This window comes from Manis javanica, chromosome 1 (genome assembly GCF_040802235.1).
Source record: "Manis javanica isolate MJ-LG chromosome 1, MJ_LKY, whole genome shotgun sequence".
Taxonomy (NCBI): Eukaryota; Metazoa; Chordata; class Mammalia; order Pholidota; family Manidae; genus Manis; species Manis javanica.
This window is the reverse complement of record NC_133156.1, coordinates 155036867-155062856: the sequence shown is the minus strand read 5'-3', so window position 1 is coordinate 155062856 and position 25990 is coordinate 155036867. Positions and strand designations below refer to the sequence as shown.

The 25990-nt window shown below is 41.5% G+C and overlaps 1 protein-coding gene across 8 annotated transcripts in view; it reads right to left on the bottom strand.

The window, feature by feature from the left end:
- UXS1 (UDP-glucuronate decarboxylase 1) overlaps positions 1 to 25990 on the bottom strand; it is a 128822-nt gene that overhangs the window by 51714 nt on the left and 51118 nt on the right. For 4 of the 8 annotated variants that reach the window (XM_073238843.1, XM_073238841.1, XM_073238825.1 and 1 more), the window contains exons 5-6: positions 23446 to 23506; positions 9524 to 9731 (exon numbers count right to left, since the gene is read on the bottom strand). In XM_073238843.1, coding sequence (XP_073094944.1) covers positions 9524 to 9731; positions 23446 to 23506 — 269 coding nt within the window. The remainder of the gene's footprint in view (positions 1 to 9523; positions 9732 to 23445; positions 23507 to 25990) is intronic. The other 4 variants (XM_037015544.2, XM_037015545.2, XM_037015542.2 and 1 more) reach the window with 1 other exon arrangement.

Genomic DNA, 25990 nt, shown 5'->3' with positions numbered 1-25990 from the left:
GGTTAAGTGACTTTCTTCTGCCTCGTCAAGGCCTTCATTCGTGTCTTTTTCAATAGACAGTAAGCTCACTGAGCACATGAAGCAACCCTCTTAGGACCTCCACACAGCTTGGCTCTCTGCAGGGAGGGCAGCCCCTCATTTACCTCTAGCACACACACAACTGTACGTTCCCGAGCAGAGCTAGTGCATCTGAATGCCTGGGTGGGCCTGGAAATCATGACTGAAAACAGACACCCCTCCATGGTGCTCAGGCCTGGGCTGCTTTGGGAGAGGTGCAATACACATTAGATGAGTAAAGGGACCAGCCATAGATTGGGGCTTTTCATCCAAAGGGAGATCCTATCCAGTGTTTTTTTCACCATTTGACAGTTTAGCCCAGAGGCTGCTGCCCCTCCACCCAGCTGCAATGGCTAAGGTATGCCCTTCACAACTACTTCATGTTTATTTAAGTAGCAACATGATGCATTTTATTCAAAAAGAACCTGAAAATGTTATGAAACCCAATGTTTTCAGCAGGCCCCTTTCCTATGAGAATGTGTTCTGCCTGTAGCACTGACAGTAACCCCAGTCGCTGTCCTAAGGACATAGCACCAGATTCTCCTGACTAATGAGTCTGGTAAGGAGGTATGAAGAGAAGAGCAGGGCACAAACTCTAGAACAAACATAAACCATCAGCAATGAGAGGAGCTATGGAAATCCTAGGTAACGTTAATAATAAAGCCCAGGAAAAAAAGGCCCTTAAAACATGTCAATTGCACAGCAAAAATCACTTCGAAAACAAGCACGACATTCAGAAATCTCAGTTGGAAGTAGAGGCAAGGAGAAAAAAGAGAAAAGTCTGCCTACTCATTTGCTGAACGTGCACCTCTAGATGCTGACTGCCAGTGACCTTGTGACTGGGAACACTTTCAAGGGCATGCACTGTAATTACAGCTGGAAAAACAGAAGCCCAAAGAAATGAGTCTAAAAGAGCTCGAGTTAATGATCAAGGAGGGGGAGCGAGCAGAAGACTAAATAGTAAAGCAAACTGGTGTTTGCCTTTCTCACATAATTTCCTTCAATAGGTTCTAAACAGAACTCCTGGTAGAGGGTAGGCCTGTTACTTTCACATGGGGCAGACCGGCAACAGGTGGGGTTGCTGAGGCATACCCTGTGCTACTGTGAGCTCTGAAAACTGGACCAGTCTAACCACAAATAAACTTCCTATAGGTTTTTATGATGAATTTCACTGTGCCTGAAATCCTCAGAATTAACACAAAAATGCAAAAGGAAAAACTGATGAAATCGAATATCTCTTGAGACGATGATCCAAAATTGTTGCTCATAACTGTTGTGCATAAACACTGCACAAGACATTGCTCTCTGCCACATGGAATGCCCCCAACACCAGTATTTATGATAAAAAACAGGATTTAAGAAAGTACAGAACTCTCCAAAGTGTAAAGACCAAATTTCTCTTGGCACAAAGAACTAAGAGAGTGAGATTTGGCCTTGATTTCATATAAAATAACAGTGACTTAATACACCACAAGTCTGGCTCAGCCCTGGGGTCAACAGTGATGGGTCAGTGCTGGGTGTGTCAGTGACCTGCAGGCCCACAGCCAGCCTCCCCACCCCTAGAATATACCCAGGTACTGAGGGGGCTTGCCAGGACAACACCACGGCAAGAAAGCTCCTCTCTGTGGTACCCAAGCTTCACCGCAGGAATTGCCCCTGCTACAACTTAAACAGAGAGGGGCTTTCTCTGTGACCCACAGCCTCTGCACTTCATGTTTACGTTTGCAACACAAACACAACGGAAGAAATTCTAAATTATAATCAACACAAATACTCGGGTCAGAAATAGACCCAATGTGCTTGGTGACCACTGTTTCCGTCCCACCTCACACAGTCAAATTCTGAGTGTCTGGGTGCTAACAGCAAAGCCTCTCCTATTCTCACCTCTTGAGATCCCCCCTTCTAGTCTTGTGGGATTTCTGCACCTGAGTAAAAGGCAGGTAATAGAAAGGGCTGTGTGCACTGGCTTCCACATCTATAAAATGAGGAATGACCTTCTGCATACAAGTGTTGAAAGAATTAAATCTGTTAATTATACATGGTGATTACAACAGCGCCAGGAACACAGTACGTGTTCACTAAGTGTCAGCTATCACCATTTCTGTTTTCACTTCCCCGGACCTCTTCTATCCGAGTCTGAGTTTACCGAGCTGGCTCCCCATCACATAATGGGCATTTCTGCCTTTTTCTGTCCTCTACAGAAATGCTGGTTTCAAGATACCTGTTTATACAGATGGTAGACAAGTAAATTGGACAGCGTTTAGGGGAGGCACAGACTATGTGCCATCAGGAGCCTGGACATGAGTCCTAAGATAATGACAACAGTGACCTAGTTACATATACTGGGTGGCTTTCTCAAGCAAGGTTTACAATGGCCACATATTGCAAGCAACCACAATATGCAATGATACAGGGAATAATGAAATTACACTACGTTCAGGTAATGGGGCATGCTAATAAAATAATGTTGAGGGGAAAAACATGTGTCTTTGCAAAGAGACCTGCTATAGTCACACAACAGAATACTAAGCAGCTGCCAAAATAATAATAATAATGGGGCTCTCTATGTATGACATAGAAAGATCACCAGGATACAAAAAGCTGGAAAAAATGAGATGCAGGGCAATAGAGAATATGCTTTCTTTACAATAAGGGAGAGTTACAAATACCTAGTTGTACTATATTAATAACTAGGTCACATAAAGACACTGCAGATGAGCACAAATTGTGGACAGCAGTTTCCTGAAGAGAGTTGGAAACTAGGAAAATAGCAGATAGAGGCAAGAGGAAGACTTTTTACATACATCTTCTAAATTTTTTTGAATACTTGAATCATATAACACTATTGCCTATTAAGCACTTTTTGAATTTAAAAAGTCACATTTAGAGAAATGACTGATGTTAACATGAACAGAATATTTTTGTATAGAAGAATCAAGGGCAATTTCTATCTTCCTTTTTATATTTTTCTAAAATTTTTCCCAAATTTGAAATACACAACTAATCTATATATACCTTTAAATAACACTATACTGCTTCACAGGTAGCAAGCACCTTATATACAAGAGAATTCCCAGTTCTTCCTCGTTTCTTATAACGCTGTTGTCATGCATTACATTTATCCATAAGCAGTAATAACCCAATACACTGTTGCTCCTATTGTTTTGAACAAACTGTTAGACTAAGAAAAATAAAAGTTTTTATTTTACCATCATGAATTCCTTCTCTAATCTTCTTCCTTTCCTTGCGTAAATTTGACTTTCTGACCTAGGTTATTTTCCTCCTCTCTAAATAACTTTTCCTACTTCTTGCAAGCCAGGACTACAGGGGACAGATTCCCTGAAGTTTTGTTTAGCTGAGGAAGTCTTTGTTTCTCCTTCACTTTTGAACAATGATTTCACTGGATAGAGAATTCTAGGCTGGTGAGCTTTCCTTTCAACCCTTTAAATATGGCACTCCATTTTCTAGGTGTTTGCATAGTTGCTGAAGAGAAGTCTGATGTAATCCTCATCCTTGGTCTTCTATAGGTAAAGTGTGTTTATTCCCTCAGCTTCTTTCAAGGTTTTCTGTTTATCTTTAATTTTTTACAATTTGAATATGACATGCCAGGTCAAACATTTGAGGGTTGTTTATGCTGTCTGGTGTTGTCTGAGCTTCCTCAATCTATCTTTTGGGGCTTGTCATTAATTTTGGAAAATTCTCAGCCATTTTTACTTAATTCATTTCTTCTATTGTTTTCTTTCTTCTTCTGATAGTCTATGTATGCATATGTTACACCTTTTGTAATACATTTCTAATTGTCCCACAGTTCTTGGATATTCTGTTCTCATTTTTTATTCTTTTTTCTCTGTTTTCAGTTTGGGAGGGTTCACTGACATATCTTCCAGCTCACTGATCCTTCGCTCAGTCGTGTCCAATGTACTGATGAGCCCATCAAAGGCATTCTGCATTTGTTATAATGTTTTTTATTTCAGGCATTCCCTTTGGATTATTTCTTAGAGTTTCCATGTCTCTGCTTTCTTTACCTATTTGTTCTTGCATAGAGGCTACTCTTTCCATTAGAGTCCTTAGTATCTTTATCACAGCTATTCCCAGCCTGGTAATTCCAAGCACTCTGCCACATCTGGTCTATTTGAGTTCTCTCTTTAGACTGTGCTCCTCCCATTTAGCATGCCCGGTAACTTTCTGTTGAAAGGCAGACATGATGCATCAGGAAAAAGGAACCGAGATAGAGAGGCCTTTGTGTGAGGTTTCACATTTCCCTGGCTTGCCCTCAGGCCATGTTGCAGCTCCAGGTGCAAGCTAACATTTCCTCTAGTTTTCTTGTTTTTGTCTCCCCAGTGGTCTCTGGGTTTCCCTGCAGACTCCTCTGAAGCAGGGCCTGAGCCCTGCAGCTCATTCAGCCATAACTGTTATCACGTAGGATCTGTTATTGATGGGGCAGAGGTGCTGTGGAAGGGGAGGGGGCATCCCACAGGCCTAGGACTAGGTCTCAGTCTCTTAGTGAGCCTGAGTGGGCACTTCCTCCCCATGTCAGGCTCTGGGAAAACAGTTTCCCTGAAGGGCAGGCCTTTGTTGTGGAGAACAGAATGTTCTGGGCCTATTTCAAATGCCCCCTCACCCACCTGAAACATGATAAGATTCTTCTCTGATCTTCACCAGTGAGAAACCATTGGGCTCCTGTAAGTGAAACTCACAAAGTGTGCCCCAGCCCTCATAGCTGGGGCTCTGGAGCTCTTCCCCTTCCAGCTTGTCCACATTTCCAGCAGTGGTCAGGGCCTGTCATGTGCTCCTGACAGGCTCTGGCAGCTCCTCTGTCCTGCATGCCATGATTCTCTGTGTTTACCTGTGTCTCCAGGTTTCAGGGTGGCAGTCTGCCCTGTAACCTCAGTTCTCAGATGGAGCTACGAAGAGCTGTTGACTTTCAGTTTGTTCAGTTCCTTCCTTGCTGTAAGGATGGGAGCAATGATTTCCAAGTTCCTCATGTGGCACACCAGAAACCTGAAGTCCACGCCCGGACTGTAAGTCATTCCTCTCATGTGGACTTTACTGTGTAGACTTCCTGCTGAACTAGAACTTCCATCCCCCTATAGTCATGTCTGGTCAGTTCTCAAAATCCCTTCACAGTCATTGCTTGTAGTCCTGTGTGTGCCCAGTCCTCGCCTCCAAGAGCACATGGGCTTCCCTTACACATCCTTGCTTCTCTGCAGAGCACCCCTGTGACGGAGCACTGGCTCCGGTCCTCGGGCTGGAACTAGGAGCTGCCCAAATGCTACTGTTCCGTCTTCTCTGCCGCATGGCCTGGCATTTCCTTCACAAAACCCAAACGTACCCTGCTACCCCTGAAGCCTGGCCTCTCAGAAACTTGCCAGTTCCTGAATCAAGGGTTGGAAGAATAATTAAGTTTACTTCCCCCAGAGCTAAATATTTTACAGGGTAGAGTCAACATCTGAAAGTTATATGTCTCAGTTGGTAAAAATCTAGAGTTCTTTTAAAGCAATATAAAATCAGATTAAGTTATCACAATGAGTACTTATAATTCCTTCCAAGCAATGGTATTCTGTCTTTACAATCTAACCCAGACAATGCAGAGGCCTCTGTCACAACCCCAAGACAACAACACCTCGTCTTAATCATTTTTATAATCCATTACTACATGGCAGCCCTGAATTCCACAGCACCCCATCCCCATCCTGACCCTGAGTATATGCATGCAGGGTCTCCTTCTCTAATCCTACCACTTCATTCTTAGCTCAGACAACAATTAATTTCCCCTTGGAAATATGAAATTAGAATAAACTAGCTAATGTCTTTGCTTCTGAAACACAGTGGTTATACTTTGAAAATAAGAGGAAAGCTTTGCTGAGGAAAAATTAATGAAGCTCAGCTACGATGCTGCCAGATTAAGTGACACCATTGTTCCTCATTAAAATCCAAACAACCTGCCAGCCCCAGAAAAGCAAGTAAGCCGAAGTAAATGCCACAAAATACTTTTTATTTGGCCTAAGAACATTCCTGCCATAGAATAAACCAGATCAATTGAAGTTTCTTTCATCAGGAAAAAAGTACTGAAAATAGTCACATATTACACACTGGATGTCCATACAAACATTCCTGCTATGAAGAGGACAATAATTATCACATCAGCAGGACATACAAACCTGTCCCTCACTGCTAAAGGATTAACTACACACCACCAAACAGCAGTCCCACTTAAGATAGGCACAGGTGGTACGATGCCATCAGTGGAAAAACTGAACAGATGTAAGGTAAGTGACATATGACAGGCCCTCTAAGTCACTCCAGAATGCCCTGAATTAGGTCATCCTTTGTGCAACCATGAAAAACCGAGGAGACAGGGGGCATACCAAACTACGTGCATGTGGTTAAACTGAAGCGGTGTCTGATTTGAGGGGGAATGGAGGATTACTCCCTGCAAAAATAACTGTATCCCCATGGGGGACCAGGTGACACAGTTCACAAAGGAGTTCAGTTATGTGGGTACCATGGGGACAGAGAGAGGGAGGATATGGAACAGAAAGGGGTGAGAGATTATCAGACACATAGAAGAACCTGACGCTAAAGCTTGGAAGGCCCTGGGAGGAGAAACTAAAAAACAGGCTTTAAACTAGAAGTGGAACAATGTCTTCCACTGTTGCACATTAGTGCCACTTGAGGAAACTGTGTGAAGACAAAATGTCTTAATTATGTATCATGGGCCTCAATTCAGTGCGTGTTGTGTGCATGTTCTACAGAGTTGATTGCCAGAGGCAATAGAAATGGCCTAGAACAGCTTTGATGTCAAAGCCCACAGTCAGAGAAGGTAATTTACTTAACAATGTACCGCTTTTACTAAGGTTTGGCTTTTCAGTAATACTGAAACTATGTGATCAATACTTTCATTCAACAAATGTTTATTGCCATATGCAAAAATGAGGAAAGACACTGTGCTACAACCCTGTAGTAGTTTTGTATTGGTGCCCTAACACATTACACATTTAGAAGCTTAAAAATTATCCATGTACAGCCAAAGATCTGTATGTCAGGGTCCAGCCATGGTGTGACTTGACTAATTCTCTACTCTCAGGGCTGAAATGAGGTGAAATCAAAGGCTGTGTTCCTGTCATCAGAGGACAAATGACTCAGGTCATTGGCAAAATTCAGCTCCAGGAGGCTGCAGCACTGGGGTCCCCATGTCCTTGCTGGCTGTCGGCCGAGAGCTTCTGGAGGCAGCCTGCATGCTCTGGCTCATGGCCCTGCTCATGGCCAGTAGTGGTGGGTCATGTCTTCAAGTCTCTGACTTCCCTGCTGCCTGTGTCTGGGCATCTCCCACCAGCTCTGAGAGACCCTTCCCCTATTGCTGCTGCCTTTAAGGACTCATATGCTTACATGGGCTCATGAACTTAATCCAAGGTAATCTCCGTATTTTAAAACAAACTGATTCATAATCTCAATAATTCATCTTCAAATCTTTTTCCTGTAGCACAGATCCGAAAACCTTTATAATCCTGGCCATGAGAGCCCTATCACATGCATTGCCTTAATTAATCTCACAGCAACCCCGCGATGAAGTCCAAGTGGAAAGTGAGCCAAATTATCTATTATCTAAATCATGTTTCACCCTACAAAACCTATAGCCTAATCTCAAAATAAACTCCAGAGAGATTAAATAATTAAATGTTTAAAAATGAGGCAAAAACACCATGACTATTCACCTATCCTTGGGATAGTTACAGCATGAAAGAAACAGGATAGCAGTGAGGAAATAAATAGATGAGACATATAATAATTACAAAATTTAAATTAAATTAAAAGGCAAAGCCAGAATGTGGGGAATGATAAATATATGCCAATGACTAACATTCCAATTATGAAAGCACAGAAAAAAGCACATTTTTAAAAAGGCAAAGGAAACTACTTAGATTTCTTTTGTGAATTAACATGTTAGAAAATCTAACCTACTTAGTAACCAAACATATATTGAACCATGGGTTTTCTATCAAATTATTGGTAGAAAACATTTTTGTTAGTTTTTTAGAATGGTCAATGCTACCAATGTATTATTAGTGGAGTAGACCACTAAATGATGAAGGAGGCCTATTAGTATTTGGGCAATTCATATTTGAACTCTTTACTGAGGAAATAAAATTCAGACAATGACATTCATAATAAAACACTGGAGAACTTTGAGTAAGGACAGCATTTTTAAAACCATGTAGTAATGTTGCTCAGAAATTACTCTGGCTCTTCAAGATACTTTTATTGATATGCGGAATGCTCATGACTTGATAATAATGGGACAGCAGAAAGGCACACTGCCCATTAAGATGGGGCAGGTGGTTATACAAGCTTCAAGGCCAACATCTGAAGCTGAATTCTGGCCAGTGAACGGCCCCACAGCTTTGGGCAGTCCTCAGGCCGATTCTAGATTTCCATATGTAGGTGCAAGAATACCACTTAGCTCTCAGGGCTACGTTCTGATTTAGACGAGAATGACAGTGAGGTCTGTGTGATCCTGTAGGCCCACTAATCAAGTACCTGGCAGCAGTTCTCATCAGCACACCTTAGACAATTCTGGAAAATGTCTACTGTGGGTCCCTGCATTAGTTTCCTGCGGCTGCTATGACTAAAGTGCCACAAAGTAAGGTAAAAACAACAGAAATTTGTTCTCCCGCAGTTCTAGAAACCAAGAGCTGGAAAACAAGGTGTCAGCAAGGCTGTCTCACCCAGTGGCTCTGGGGAAGAATCCTCCTGGCCTCTTTCAGGTGCTCCCAGCATGGGGCTGCCTCATCCAACCCTGTACCTCAGCCTTCACATGGCCTGCTCCTCTTCTCCCATGTGTCTGTGTTCTCTGCATTCTGTCTCTTCCAAGGACTTGTCACTGGAATTGCAGCCCAACCAGGGGGTGATAATCCAGGTTGATCTCATCTCAAGATCCTTAATTTAATTACATTGGCAGTGACCTATTCCCACATAAGTCCATATTCACAGGCTCCAGGGGTTCAGATGTGTACCTATCTTTTTGGGGGCCACCAGCAGACCCATCACAGCCCCTCACCTTTAATTCCTTTTCAGTGGCAGAGTTAGCGGAGGGCTTTATACTCTCACATGTGGAACTTACTGTTGATTCAGCATTCCGCATCAGCTAACTTCCTATAGGAAGCTGGAAGTAACTTTACATCAGACTTGTTAGGCAGCAGGATGGATGTGCACCACACATCCCTAGGCTTCAACAGACCACCAAGCCGAAAGCCAGGGAGCCACGCAATAGTGAAGTCAGACATTCACACTGTCACAACCATTTTTTATCACAGTCACTAGGACAGTGCCCTGTAAGCAAATAAGACCCATTTCACAGACACAACACCAATGTACTGTGCCCAAGTCAGAAGGCTTACTATGAGGGCTGGCTGCTCTGGCGCACCCACCAAACGGGCTGAGTGGTAGCAATGCACGTCTCGCTCACCTTCAATGTAGAGGGGCTCCACCACATCATGGTTTATCAGCTCAAAGTTCTCATGGCCGATCCAGTGTTCCACATTTCTCTTCCTGCCTGTGAAGAAGTTGTCCACCACAGTCACCTCATGGCCATCCATCATGAGTTTGTCAGTGAGATGGGAACCCACAAACCCTGCTCCTCCAGTGATCTGCATCAGGACAGGGCATAAAACATCCTCAGAAAAAGCACAAGAGGACATGGTCACAACCAACTTCAGTGAGATACATCTCATGTGCAGTCACAACTTCGGGCTTGGGAGTGGGGTGGGCCAGGAGGATGGGGAAGGTTGTAAAGGAGCATTTTTACTCTTATTCCATAGCAAGAGGTTATACTACATCAACTTGTCAGCAGCCTACAAACTTAAACTACCACCCAGAAAGCGATACAGAAAACTAGTAAAGTTTCAAGATGTCCTCTTTGACAAGGGATTTTTACATTACAAAAAGGTGTTTTATAATGGATGGGATGCTGAACATCATTTATGTAGACCTAATACTACTGTCACACACTTTTAGAATTACTTCTTTTAAAAAAAGTGATTAGCGAGACAACCAAGAAGGCGGCATGAGTAGAGCAGCGGAAATCTCCTCCCAAAACCATATATATTTTTGAAAATACAACAAATACAACTAATCCTAAAAGAGAGACCAGAAGACACAGGACAACAGCCAGACTACATCCACACCCGCGAGAACCCAGCGCCTGGCGAAGGGGGTAAGATACAAGCCGCGGCCCGGCGGAACCCGAGGCCCTTCACCCCAGCTCCTGGCGGGAGGAGAGGAGTCAGAGTGGGGAGGGAGAAGGAGGCCCAGGACTGCTGAACACCCAGCCCTAGGCATCCGCACCAGAGTGCAGACACACAGTGCATGCATGGGGTGCTGGATACTAGGGAAGCAGGACAGTAAGACCTGTGAGCGGGTCCCCGCAGCTGGCGTACCTGGGACAAAAAAAAGCAAATGCTTTTTGGAAGTCTTAAAGGGACAGGGACCACACAGCTGGACGGAAGTGCCCAAGGACACTTAGCCCAGCAGCTGGGAATCTCGGGGAACTCTGGGCGCCTGAACCCCAGCAGCACAGCTCGGAGGCCACTCACTGTGATAAACAGCCTCCTGCCTGTTCCCGCTCCGATGCGGTTCCGTCATATTGGAGAAGCAGCCTGAGGCAGGCCATGCCCACAGCAACTGCAGAGCTAAATAAACTCCATAGCAGGTGGGCAAGATCAGAAGCCCTGTCTGCACGCAGCTACCCAGCACAAGCCGCTAGAGACCGCTGTTCTCCCAGGAGAGGAAGGCCACAAGCTGGCAAGAAGGGACTTTCTCTTACCCAACACACACGCCAGCTCCCCACAAATATATCTATCGCCATGAAAAGGCAGAAGAAATTGATACAGACCAAGATCACAGAGGCAAACACTGAGGAGGAGATAGACCTAACCAGTCTTCCTGAAAAAGAATTAAAAAAATAAAGCTCATAACCATGCTAATGGAGCTGAAGAGAAATATGCAAGAGCTAAGGGATGATGTGTAGAACATTACAGAAATGAAACAATCTCTGGAAGGATTTATAAACAGAATGGATAAGATGCAAGAGGCCACTGATGGAATAGAAACCAGAGAACAGGAACGCATAGAAGCTGACGCAGAGAGAGATAAAAGGATCTCCAGGAATGAAACAATATTAAGAGAACTGTGTGATCAATCCAACAACATATATCCACATTATAGGGGTACCAGAAGAAGAAGAGAGAGAAGAAGGGATAGAAAGTGTATTTGAAGAAATAATTGCTGAAAACTTCCCCAAACTGGGGGAGGAAATAATCGATCAGACCATAGAAGCACACAGATCTCCCAAAAGAAGGGACCCAAAGAGGACAACACAGACACATAATAATTAAAATGGCAAAGATCAAGGACAAGGACAGAGTTTTAAAGGCAGCTAGAGAGAAGAAAAAGGTCACCTACAAAGGAAAACCCATCAGGCTATCATCAGACTTCTCAACAGAAACCTTACAGGCCAGAAAAGAATGGCATGATATATTTAATGCAATGAAAGAAAGAGCCTTGAACCAAGGATACTATATCCAGCATGACTATCATTTAAATATGAAGGAGGGATTAAACAATTCCCAGACAAGCAAAAGTTGAGGGAATTTGCCTCCCACAAACCACCTCTACAGGGCATTTTAGAGGGACTGCTCTAGATGGGAGCACTCCTAAGACTAAATAGATAGTCACCAGAGAAAATAAAATCACAGCAAAGAAAGCAGACCAACCAAATATTAACTAAAGGCAAAAAATAAAATCAACTACCCACAAAAGCAGTTAAAGGAAGCACAAAAGAGCACAGAATAAAACAACCAACATATAAAGAATGGAGGAGGAGGAATAAGAAGGGAGAATAATAAAGAATGACCAGACAGTGTTTAAAATAGCTCAATAAGTGAGTTACGTTAGACAATAAGATACTAAAGAAACTAACCTTGAACCTTTGGCAACCATCAATCTAAAGCCTGCAATGGCAATAAGTACATATCTTTCAATAATCACCCTAGGTAAATGGACTGAATGCACCAATCAAAAGACACAGAATAACAGAATGGATAAAAAAGCAAGACCAATCTCTATGCTGCTTGACAAGAGACTCACCTCAAACCCAAAGACTATAGGAACAAAGAAAGACTGAAGGAACAAAACAGCAGCAGAATCATAGAACCTAAATATGGACTAACAGTTACCAAAGGGAAAGGGTCTGGGGAGAAAGGGAGGGAAAGGAGGAATAAGGGTGGGGAAAAAGAAAGGGGACATTACGATTAGCATGTATAATGTGGGGGGGGGCATGGGGAGGGCTGTTCAACAGAGAAGACAAGTAGTGATTCTACAGCATCTTACTACGCTGATGGACAGTGACTGTGGTGGGGTTTGTGGGGGGGATTTGGTGAAGGGGGGAGCCTAGTAAACATAATATTCTTCATGTAATTGTAGATTAATGACAACAAAATAAATTAATTAATTTAAAAAAAGTGATTAGCAACAAGCAGACATTTGATGAACTACCAAAAAAATTTTGTGATATTTAAATCAGAATCAAAAACTTCAGAAAAACTAGTATCTTTCAAACTGTGGATATGAACAAATAAATAAACCTTAGATACTACTTGTAGACAAAAGCCCTAAATGATTAAGTTTCGCTGTTTAGTTAACATCTGAGTGGGAGTGCTGACACTACAGAGTGTTGACCACTTAGTTAAACAGTGAAATGATGCAGCCCAGAGGGGCCCAGAAAGCCAGGAGTTCAGCAGCAAACGTGAAAAGGCAATTATGAGTAAAAACATTTTTAAAGACTAATAAAAATACTTTATTCAAACTAAATGGTATAAGCAGATGGGGTTAGGTAAAGCATATTTCATTTTTGGGAGGTGGGAGTGAAAAGATCAAACTCAAAAAACAGAAGTGCAGTGTGAAATTACATTCCCCATCCAGTCCTGCCCTATTCTCCACTCTGTCTTTTGCATTTAGCTCATCTTCCTGTCCCAAATGGAAAAAATTAACAGTAAGAAAAACCCACACCACTTCTTACCTAAAATGAAAAGCCCATAAGTTCCCAGGGTCTATGATTTTACATTTAATTTGCCATGAAATCCTCTGCTCAAACAAAAAAATCTGACAAAAATTCTGTGTTTACCCCAGGTAAGAGCAAACCTGGCTGGTTGAAGGACGCAAATTTGGGGACCCCAAGAAGTACCATTTGTCAACTACCAACCAGATATTTATATATGCTCTGATGAAAACACAAACAAAATCGTTAGAAGGTACATGGTTTAAAAGTTCTGATGCTCAATAGCTTTCAATCAGCTAAGTGCATTCTTTATGAGAATAGCATTTTCTAAATCCCCTGTTCTTTATACAGATTAAAAACTGAACCACAAGAACTGAGAGCTTGATCAATATCCCAGGTCATAATAATGACAGATGCAAACCACAGTCTTCCTAATTTTACATTCTCTTTACTACATGCCCATTTGTCTGCTTCATGTTTTTTATCTTTAGCACTTCTATATTTTACCTGTATACCTAAACAGTGATTTGAAAAAAAAGAACTTTGTAGAAAAATAACTGAATTTCAAATCTGGCTAACCACTAGTCCTTAATTAACTCAGTGTGAGATTTCATATTACTCCGTGCCTTTGCCTTATTGCATTTTTCCGAGCCTCCTACAGTTTTTAAATCAGAAAAGTTGTGTATTTTTAAAAGAAATTAAACTTTTATGTATATACAAATGTTTCTTAAAATAAGATGTTCTGCAGCACTTGAACTTTATTTCTGTCCCTAAAATAACTGAGTGACAACTCAGAACAATCAGAAATGAAGTATATTAAATTACACACGATTGCCTTCAACATTTCACCAGTTTTAGCAGTGACATAAAATTGTTGGGAGCATCTTAGCGTTGTTTAAAATGAACTTGGATTGTTTTCCTTGAATAATTCCTTTCTACCTAAAATACCTAAAGATTTACATAACAACTAGGTGGTTATAAAATGTTTTTCCTAATCAATTTCAGCTCATTAGGCAAGCATTTCAAACAGAAATAAAACTGGCAGAGGCTATCACTCATAAGCACTTCCTTAGGAAAACTAATCACCAAACCCAAGCATATCAGAGGGGCCCAGAAAGCCAGGAGTTCAGCAGAAAACGTGATAAGGCAATTGTAAGTGAATAATGTGGGTGTTTGCTCTTTGAATAATAAAGAGCAAACACCCAAAAGATAGCTGGAAGAAAATACATAAGACTTCTAACAGTTAAATGGATTAGAGCTTACACAGCTTCACATGGCTCATGAACCCATCTCAATGTACTGGAACTGCTTGCTTTGTGGGCCTTAGATACTGCTAATAGGCAGCCAATGTGGTCAAGTTCAAGGTCAACATTCAAACTCATGCTTCTCAGTAAATCAGCAAAAAGAATGTCTTTTCAAATAAAGCTCTTCTTTGTACTAAGGTTTCAACAATGACTGAAAAGACTAAATTTTAGCAATATATGCTGGACATGGACACCAAATGACTCTGAAATGTGGTTTAACCTAGGAGATAGCAGATGAGCGAAAAACACAAGTCCACTTACTGTGGTCATGTGTGAAGTGAAATGAGATCGGTAATATGCAACATCAACAGGAAGATCAGCCCACATGGAAATAAGTTACCCGTGTGACTGTACAGAATTCACATACTCGTAAAGCATCACAGTTTCTGATCATTCTGATGTGTGGCAGTAGAAAGCTTAGAAAAATTAACTTTTCTCTGCTGCTAAAGACACTGATATGTTTCTCAATTCGTGTTTAAATGTTTATACATTTTTGATATGATAGAAACAAAAAGATGGGTATACAATTATAACAGTCTGCTCAGGGTAAGATGTACATAAACCATCTGAAAAGACGAGATTTTTTATAAAAAAGGGAGATGATGTATGGGAAACAGGTTAATATAGACTCAAGAGTATCACTTTGGTATTTGGGTGGCACAGTACTACAAACCAGATGATGGGCTTGAGAAAAAAGAACTTTCTAGAAAAATAACTGAATTTCAATTGGGTAAAAGAACAAAAAACAACCTTGCTTACTAACAGTTCATATATCAAGGTCACAGATAAAAAGCGTCTCACAGAATGGTGGTGTAAGATGCTGGACAAACCTGTCCCCCAGCAAAACAACCATAACTCATGAAAATTAATTTTAAAAAACCAACTATTGAGATCAGTGGAATTTATCTTAAGGATATACAGCAAATGAAGAAACATTTATTTAAGAAAAAATGTAAAAACATTGAGAGTCTGTGATGCTTAAGCCATGGCCCACTTCCTCCTTTCAGCCTCCACCCTCACAGTTCAGAGTGCGTAAGAGAGTGTTAGGTGTGGCCGAAAAAGGAGCTCCCAGTCAAAAGATATGTTATCACACCAGGAAGGGTACATCACCTACATTTTTCATCCCTTACAACCTTGAGTTGCAGATGCTAAATTCCTGATGTATGAACCAAATGGATAGGAGTTCCCTTATCCACCCAGGCCCACCCAGAGGCAGCAGGCCTACCTCAGGCATGGCCAGCTGCAAAGGGTGGGACTCTGGCCACCCATGCCAGTCACTCAAAGGGCAGAGATTCCACACTGAGAGGGGCAAGAGAGGCAAGAAGATCAGGGGCTACTCCTCCTGCCCAGCTCCCTGCTTTTAAGCAGGGGTGTCACTCTCTCCTCCTACTCCAGAGCAGTGGCTCAGAGATTTTTTTCCCTGGGGACAGAGTTAGTCAATAAAAAGAGTTCCAAAGCTCTCCCCAAGGAACTGACACTATTTGCAAGAGAAAGTGGGGAAGTTTAAGCATAAGGGTGTTCTCAAAACCAATGGAGACTTATGTGGTAAACAATAAGGAGGCTGACAGCTCTGTGAGAACAAGTTAACCCAGGGGCCAGCTAGTTCTGTAAAGAGACACCTGTGAGCCCTCCTGGAGTCAGAACAAACCCCAAAGATAGGTCTCACAGTCCACCTCTGCAAAGGCGCCAGAACTTAATTGGATCACATAGGAGCAATTTATAACACAAAGCACCAATAAAATAAGAATTCATTCAACTGGCAACTTCTGGAGCCTAACAGTTGGTGTGATAACATGGAAGAAAGACAGCATAACAGAGAAATCAGGGAAAGAGACAGTCAGCAAGAGCCCTGCTAGACTCCTGTCCTCCCAGGGTCCACACCCACAGCTGCAGCTTCTGAGGGGCACATCTGAGCATCATGCTCCAGGGGAAATGGACGTCACTAGAATAGACCTGCCAAGTCACTCAACAAATAAACAAGCAAACAGAACTAATACAAGTCTCAGGGGAGAGTAGCATCCAAAGCTGCTACAATATACTACCTAAAATGTCAGTTTTCTACAAAAAATTTTAAAACATGCAAAGAAACAGGGACGTATGACCCATGCACAGGAAAAGACACAGGCAACAAAAATCACCTGTGAGGAACCAGATGTTGGATTTAACAAAGTCTTCAAAGCAGTCATCATAAATGTGTTCAAAGAACTGGAGGAAACCATGCTTAAAGAAGTAAACAGAGATTAAAAAAGAATTATAAATAGAAACAAATGGAAATTCTGGAGTTCACAAGAACAGTAACTAAAAAGAACAATCACTAGAGATCAACAATTGACTGGATATGAGAGATAAAGGAAACAGCAAAGTTGAACACAGATCCACAGGACTTAATGCAATCTGAACAGAGAGAAAAAATAAAGGAAAGTGAACAGAGGCACCAATAGACATACCAACATGAATGTAAAAGGAGTACCACAAAGGAAGAAAGAGAGGAACAGAAGAAATATCCAAAAAATAATGGATGAAAATGACCCAAAATTGACAAAACACATTAATCTACTCATACAAGAAGCTCAACAAACTCCAAGGAGGATAAATCTCAACAAAAACAGATGCACACAGACACATCATACTAAAAAATGCTCAAAATCAGAGACAAAGTTTTGAAAGCAGTTTACTGGCTTAAATACCATCCTGCAATATTTATGTCCTTCCAAGAACCTCAGAACATGACCTTAATTTGGAAACAGGGCCACTGCAGATGTAATGAGTTAAGATAAGTTCACAGTGGAGTAGGGAAAGCCCGGCAGTGTGAGACACACACAGGGAGAATACCAACTGATGACTGAGTGATGTGTCCAAGGCAGGGCACTCAAGGATGACCAGAAGTCAAGAGTAAGGCATGGGACCGATGTTCCCCTACAGCCTCCAGACAGAGGCCCTGCTGACACCTTGATTTCAGACTTCCAGCTTCCAGAACTGGGAGAGACTAAATTTCCGTTGGTTTAAGCTACTGAGTTGGGGGTAATTATTTCAGTAGCCCTAGGAAACTAAACAGAAGCAAAAGAAAATGACTCCTTAGGTTCAAGGGAAGCCAATCAATGTGATTTACCAGCTGAATTACTGTAACAAATAATGGAGATAGCAGTGGAATAACATATTCAAAGAACAGAAAAAAACAGTTAGTCAAGAATCTTACATACAACCAAAAAGAGATTTTAAAATAAAAAACAAAAAAAGAATGAAAGAATTAATTGCTAGCAGGCCTGCCATGTAAGAAATACATTCTTCAGGCTGAAAGCAATGATCCCAGATGGTAACTCAATACACAGAGAAAAATGGTGTAACAAATAAGGTAATTAAGTAACTGTAAAAGACAATATAATTGGGTTTACTCCTGTCTACTCTTAATTGATTTTAAGATTAAATTGTATGGTACAACAATGTGAACATACTTAAAGTCACAAAACTATATACTTAAAAATGGTTAAAGTAATAAAGTTTGTTATATATTTTTTTACAACAAAAAGAGAACAATTATATAAAATGATATGTACATAACTATTTGTCCCATATATTTTTCCTATTTATTTTTGTATATATTTTGCTTGTCCAATAAAATACAGAAATATGGTATTTGACAATAATAGTACAAAGCGTGTATGGGGGAACAAAAGTTGTACTGCAGTAAGGAAGTGATATCAAAAGTTAACTTAAACCCACAGGAACAAATGAAGGAAATCAGACATGATAATAAAAAGGTTAATGCAACCTATTCTATCGGTATAGCTATCCTTGCTCTCCTTTAATCCCTCAGCTTATCTAAAAGAGATAATTATATAAAGTAATAATAATAACAATGTTTTGTTGGGTTTTAACATGGGTAGAATACATCAAATGGATAGAAATAATATCACAAGAAGAGGGAGGGGTCATAGAATTACAGGAGGGACCTTTCTAGACCTCACTGGAACTCAACGTAAATCTAAGTATCCTAAGTTAAGATGTATATGGTAAGCACTAGAGCAAACAGTAAAAGTAAATTTTTAAAATACAGTAAAAAAATTATTAAAGTAATTCAAATGTTACCCAAGGGAAGATTTTCTTAAAGCACAAAAAAAAACAGTAATGGTGGGAGAGAAGAACAAAGATGTGAGGCATATGAAAAACCCAAAAGGGTAGATATAAATCCAACTATATCAATAATAACATTAAATGTGAATGGATTCAGCAATTACTCAAAAAGCCTATTAAACTGGAAAACAAAACAAGATCCAACTATATCTAACAGCTGTACACTCAAAGTTACGATGTGCTGACTGTAAAAAGACATAAACTATAACATAGAAATAAGAAAGCTGGAGTAGCTATAAAGATATCAGACAAAAATAAACTTAAAAAAAGTTAATAAAGAGAAGCAGTTTATAATGATTAAATGGTCATCTATCAAATTGATATAACAAAAATATTTATGTACCTAACAACAGTGACCCAAAATATATGAATCAAAAGTTGAAAGAACCAAAGGGAGAAATAGAGAATTGAACAATTGGAGACATCAATTCCCCACTCTCAACAATGGATAGAACCATGCAGAAAAGTAAGAAGAAAATAAAAGACTTAACAAACACTATAAGCCAGCCAGACCTAACAGATATTCATAGAACACTCTACTCAGCAATAGCATAACACACATTCTTTTTACAAGCACATGAAATATTCTCCAGGATAGACTATATCCTAGGCCATAAAACAAGCGTCAATAAATTTAAAAGTATTCAAATCATACAAAGTATGTTCTCTGACTACAATGAAATTAGAAATCAGTAACAAAGACATTTGAGAAATTAACCAGTAAGGAGAAATTAAACACACCCCTAAATAAATAATGGATCAAAGAATAAATTACAAGGGAATTAGAAATACTTTGAAATGAATGACAATAATGAAACAGCATACCAAAACTTAAGCATATGCGGGGAAAGCTTTGAAATTCCTAGAACAATACAAACTCCGAAAACTAACTCAGAAGAAATATAAATATGAGCAGATTGATTTAATACTCTAAAAAAAATTTAACAAAGAAAAGCCTAAGCTCAGATGGCTTCTGTGGTGAATTCTACCAAACATTCAAAAAGAATTAATACCAAATCTTCACAAATTCTTCTCTAAAACTACAAGAGAAGGGAACGGTTCCTGAGTTATCCTAAGAGCCCAGTACTGCCCTGATATCAAAAATCAGAAAAAGACAAGACAGGAAATTTACAGAGCAACGTCTCTGAAAAATATAGATATAAAAATCCTCAACAAAATACTAGAAAATCAAATCCAGCAATACCTAAAAAAAGATTACACATGGTAACTAACTGGTAATTATACCAGGTATGAAAGGTTGGTTGCAAACCGAAAAAACTAGAGTTAGAAGGAATGTCCTCAACCTGATAAAAGGGATCGATGAAACCCCACCACTGACATCATACTTAACAGTGAATGAGTGAAAGCTTTCGCCTAAGCTCGGGAACAGGACAAGGGTGTCTGTTCTTCCCACTTCTAGTCAACATTGTTATTAGAGGTTCTAGCTAGCACAAGTAGGCAAGGAAGTGAAATAAAGGGATCCATATTGAAAAGGCAGAAGTTAAACCACCTACAATTACAGATGGTACATAGAAAATCCTAAAAGATCCTCTTAAAACTATTTGAACTAATCAGTGAGTCCAGCAAGGATGTAAGATACAAGAAAACACAAAAATCAACTGTATTTCTATTTACTTGCAATATACAACCTAAAAATGCAACTAACAATTCCATTTACACTAGCATCAAAAAGGATAAAGCGCTTTAGAAAAAGTTTAACAAAAGAAGTACAAAACTTATACTTTGAAAACTTCAAAAAAATATGTTAAAAGAAACTAAAGACCTAAACAAATGGAATAACATCCATGTTTAAGGATTGGAAGGCAATATTGTTAATATGACAATACTGCCAGATTGATCTACAGATTCAATGCAGTCTCTATCAAAATCTCAGCTGGCTTCTTTGGAGAAATTGACAAGCTGGCCCTAAAACTCTCAAGGAACTGTAAGGGAGTAGTCAAAACTATGTTTAAAAAAAAGGACAAAGTTGAAAGACTAATACCAATTTCAAACTTAATACAAAGCTACAGTAATCAAAACAGTGCAGTACTGGCATAAGGACAGTAATAGATCAATGGAATAAAATAAAGAGTCTAGAAAGAAATATTTACATTTATGGTTAGTTGATTTTCAAGAAAGGTGCTGCAATAAAATGAGACATAAGAAATACATATTTGGTCATTCATATAACCAAGTATATATTTCCCAGGTATATTTGGCCTTCATCCACAGTTCCTGAAAAGCACTTATAGGGTCTTAAAGGTGAAATGGGTGTCTTGTCATATTAATGAGAGACCCAAGGGCAGGGGCTGGAGGCTGAATTGGCCAATGGCCAATATTTAGTCAATCATTACTATGCAATGAAGCCCTCACAAAAACCCGAGAAGGGCTTACTGTCCTCTGCTGTTGGATCCTGTTTCTCAGTCAGGGAGAACTTCTCTGCTTGGGGAACCAGAATGCCTCCACATGCCACTGAGCCAGGCCCCAAACTCCACAAGGATAGAAGCTCCTTTATTTGGGACCTTGCCCTATGTATCTCTTCACCTGGCTGTTAACTTGTATCCTTTACGGTATCCTGTATTAAACTGGTAATCATAAGTGTTTCCCTGAGTTCTGTTAGCTGCTCTAGCAAATTAACTGAACCTAAGGGGGAGGTCATTGCAACCTCCAATCTGTAGCTGGTAGGTCAGAAGCACAGGTAACTGCTGGGGCTTGTGACCGGTGTCTGAAGTGGAGGGAAGAGGGCAGTCTGGCACGATGAAGCCCTTAACCTGGGAATCTGGTGCTGTCTCTGGGCATATAGCATCAGAATTGAGTTGACTTCTCAGACATCCTGCTCGTGTTTGAGAATTGCTTGGTGTTATGTGTGGGAAGGCCCCCTCTCCCATACTTACATACAATGGAAAGGAGTTATACTACTATTACTGCTGTGTATAATACTATTATTATTGTTATACATAGGAAAATGCACCCCTGCAGGTGTTAAGACAATTTAATGGGGCATGATTAGTCTTATCAGCCAGTGGTGCTAGACAAATCATATGCAAAAAGACGAAAGACTATTGAACACCATGTACAAAACAACTCAGAATGGATCACAGACCTAAATACAAGACTAAAAGTATACAATTCTTAGGGGGAAACATGGTTAATCTTTGTGACTTTGGATTAGGCAATGATTTCTTAAACGTGACACCAAAGTGACAGGAATGAAAGAAAAAATGTATATATACTTCATTAACATTAAAAACTTATGCTTCAAAACACCATTAAAATGTGAAAAGACAACCCACAGAATGGGATAAAATACTTGCGAACCACATATCTGATAAAAAACTTATAATGTTAATTTCATTATAATACAATAAAAAAACCTAATTAAATAAATGGACTAAGTATCTGTATAGACGTTTCTCCTTAGAAGATACAGAAATGGCCAATAAACACATGAAAAGATGCTCAACATCATTCGCCATCAGGGAAACTCAAAACCACAATGAGATACCACTTCACACCTGCTAGGAGGGCTACAAAGAAGGAGACAGAAAATGACAAGTGTTGGTAAGGTTGTGGAGGGACTGGAACTCTCATACATTGCTGATGGGAATGTAAAATGGGGCAGCTGCTTTGACAGTGTAGCAGTTCCTCAAAAGGTTAAATATACAGAGCTGTCATGACTCATATGATAAACAGACAAATAAAATGTTGCATGTTCATACAATGGACTACTATTTAGTAACAAAAATTTATGAAGTACTCACACATGCTAAAACATGAATGAATCTTAGAAATACTGAAGTGAAAGAAGCCAGTCACAAAAGAACAAATATTGCATTATTCCATCTATATAAAGTAACCTGAATTGGCAAATCTCTACAGACAAAAGTAGATTTAGCAACTGCCTAAGGCTTAGGGTGTGTTGGGGCTTGAGGGAAAATGGAGAGTGACTGCTAGTGGGTGCAGGGTTTCTTTCTGGGCTAATGAAAACGTTCTAAAATTGGTAATGGTGACACAGCTCTGAGAATGTAAAAAACTACTGAATTGTACACTTTAAAGGATGAACTGTACAGTATGTAAGTTATATATCAACCAAGGTGTTATTTTTTTTAAATCCAAAGGTGCCAATTTCTCTGGACATATTTTGTTAACAGGGTTTCTTTCATGGGTGAATTTGTACTGATATTTAACAAGGAGACTAGCAGCCGAGGAGGCCCCAGTGTATTCATCAAAGTGGTCAGTGAAACAGAAAAGGATTGACAAACCACTGCTCCAGGAAAGTTTCACATCTCAAAGAGTAATGCATAGTCGTTGACCACTAACCCACTGATTCCTCAACTAGGTATATACCCCAAAGAACTGAAAATTTAAGTTCATACAAGAATTTGAACATAAATGTTCATAGATGCATTATTGAAGATAGCCTCAAAGTAGAAACAAATCCAAATGTCCATCAATTGATAAATGGATAATCAAAATGTAGTACATCCACACAATGGAATATTATTCATCCATAAAAAGGAAAGAAGTACTGATTCATACTGCAGGATGGATGAACCTTGGAAACATTATTCTAAGTTTGATGAATTGAATACTAAAGATCACATATGATTTCACGCCCATGAAATATCCAAAACAGGCAAATCCATAGAAAGACAGGATTGCCAGGAGCTGGGGGAGTGGGAATGGGGAATGACTGCTCATGGGTGTGAGGTTTCTTTTTGGGGTGATGGAAATACTCAGAATTAGAATATGGTACTGTCGCGCCACTTTGTGAACATACTATTAGTCACAGAACTGTATACCCTATAAGGGTGACTTCTGTGGTATGTGAATCATGTACCTTTATTTAAAAAGCAAGTTTCTTGATACTACAAATATTAGTCAGCTATGCAAACTTACCAAAATTCTTTTACGGTCCTTTTCTGATAAAAATTTTACTGGTGGGTATTTCTGGGTGAAGCTGTAAACATGAAGAGATTAGAAAAGAAAAAGTTAGAGATCTCATTTGAGTATTTCATCACCTACCATCAAAACAAATGGCAGATTTTGTCACTGCTGCTGTTTGCTCCTTCTCTATTCCAAATAAGCACTATAGGTACCAAGCAACCGCTGGATAATTTGAATTCAAGAAATTCTAACCTTCCCCTTGTTCTGAATCAAGCCAAGGCTAGGACTTGAGATGCTGTCTCCGAGAAGGGAAAATGTAAGAATGTACAGATTATCAGGAGTCAAAGTTAAACACAAAGTAAGGGAGGTGCGGGGCATTCTCAAGATGGTTTATTGGGGTCTGGAAGGAAAAAAGCGGCTGAGTGACTTCACATACCCAACAGAGGAGACCGTGCCTTGCAAGAGCAAGAAACGATGTTAATCATGCTGACTCCCCTATTCTGGGAACTCATAATTCCAGCACCCCTGGGGAAGAATGCCCTGACACCATCACTTTCTCTCTCTCATGGAAGGCTAGGAGCCTGTTATAAGTCTCACATTATCTTTCAATGTCTCTTGCCCGCAGCAAAGGTGCCATGGGTCCCCAACCCACACTGATGTTTCAGGAGCAGGGCAGCATAAACAGCAATAAAACGTCAAATGAAAGTTGATAAATGCAGACTTGAAATACCCATTCTTAAAATGATTCAATTAGGAACAAACTTGCTTTAAAGAAACTCGGAGAAACCTGCTTTATAGTTACTATTTTAATTGGAAAGGTACTGGGTCTGGGCCAGTCTCCATGCCCTCCTCGTCCCCAGCTGGTACCTAAGGCATCTCCTTAATGGCCGCTCGGCTGAATAGAATAGGACAGCATTAGACAGAAGACCTTGAAGAGTGGAAGCTTAAATTGGAGACTGGAACAGAAAATCTTCTTTTACAATGCAGATCAAGTCCCCTATGAAGAGCTTCCAGATTCTCAAAGGTCAAGTTACCCTGCAGGCAGAAGAGCTGGAGGTGGGCAGGGGGGAGCCTGCCGGCCTGAGTGAGAATCCGGCCTCCCGCCTGCTGGTTCTGGGGCCCGGGGCAAACCCGCAGGGCTTTGCGCACCTGGGGCTCTGGAGCAGGGAGGGGACACCAGCCCGCCGCCACTGGGAGTGCCGCAGAGCAGGGAAGCCCGCCCCAGTCAGAGCAACAGTGAGTGCGGGAGCCCGACGGACACCTGGTGTGCAAGGGGATGCCTTCTGCACTCCGAAAACTTCAGTCACTCGTCGGGAAGATGGAAACACAAACCTCGGTAGTGTGCGCCCCTCAACCTGCCGTGATGCGCCCACCTTCTCCGAGAGCCCACACCCACCTCACACAGGGGAAGCGTCGCCTTCCCCGCAGGCAGGGCTCTGGCCGCCTTCCCCGAGCGGGCCCCACCTGCCTTCAGGCTGCGGGAGAACGCAGCTCCGCACGGGGGTCCGCGCGGCCAGGACAGGCAGCTGCCGTGGACCCCGGAGGGGGGCCGCTGGGGGGCAGCATCCGGCCGGGGCGCCCCTAGGGCGTGCACACCAGCTGCGCCCCTGAACCCAAGTTTGCGCCACGTGAGCCGCCTGGAGCAGGACCTGTCTGAAGCCTAGAGCAAAAACTGACACGCGATTTATACCAGGAAGGAAACGGCAAATGGTTTTCTCGGGAATATACTTTAAAAGAAATAAAGGTGAAGCAGAAACAGTTGCCTGACACACGGTTCTGTGCAGGCTGGAAGAATAAACTACTCCCAACACCTTGTGCTCAAATGTTTCATTTAAAAAACAAAACTGGCTGCTTTCTTGCCTCGTCTTCAATATGCAACAACCAACTCTCAGATTCCACAAGCAGGACCAGGTGTTAAAGCTTTTAGAAGCCACCGCACGAGTCTCGTCTCATCCTTGAGGAGCTTGGCCCAGGGTTGAGGGCGCGGCTACCCCAGCAGCTCCTCAGGGCGGCACACTGCGTGCCTTCCTGCAGCCAGACGACAGGGCTGGGCAGCGAGTGTGTGCGGGGAAGGGTGCGGTGCCTGCGTGTGTGCGGGGCTGTGAGGTGTGTGATGGGCATGGGAGGCGAATGTGTCAGGTGAGGGTGAGGTGACTGAGGCAGGTGTGTGAGGTGCCAAGCGGGTGTGCGGTGGGTGGCAGGCGCCCTCAGCTCGGCCCGCCCTCCCTCCTGCGCCTGTGGAGCTTGCGCAGAGCCAGGCGCGCAGGAAGAAGCCCCCTGAAGGCCTGCGGAGAGGAACCAGCGGCGCAGGGCTCACCCACGTGCTCTGGGCCCCAGGACCTGTCACTGGGCCCCATTCGTCGGCACCTATGCCGCCTGGGGGGCAGCGGCCAGCAGGGCAGAGGCGCCCGCCACGCGAAGTCCGCCAAGCGGGTGGAGGGGTAGAGGGGTTGGAACCTTCCCCACCTCCCAGATTAATCCCTTAGTAATTATTTTATGCCCTTTCAGGCTCTAATCTTCCTGTTTATCAAGATCGCCAGTAAGAAGTATTATTATG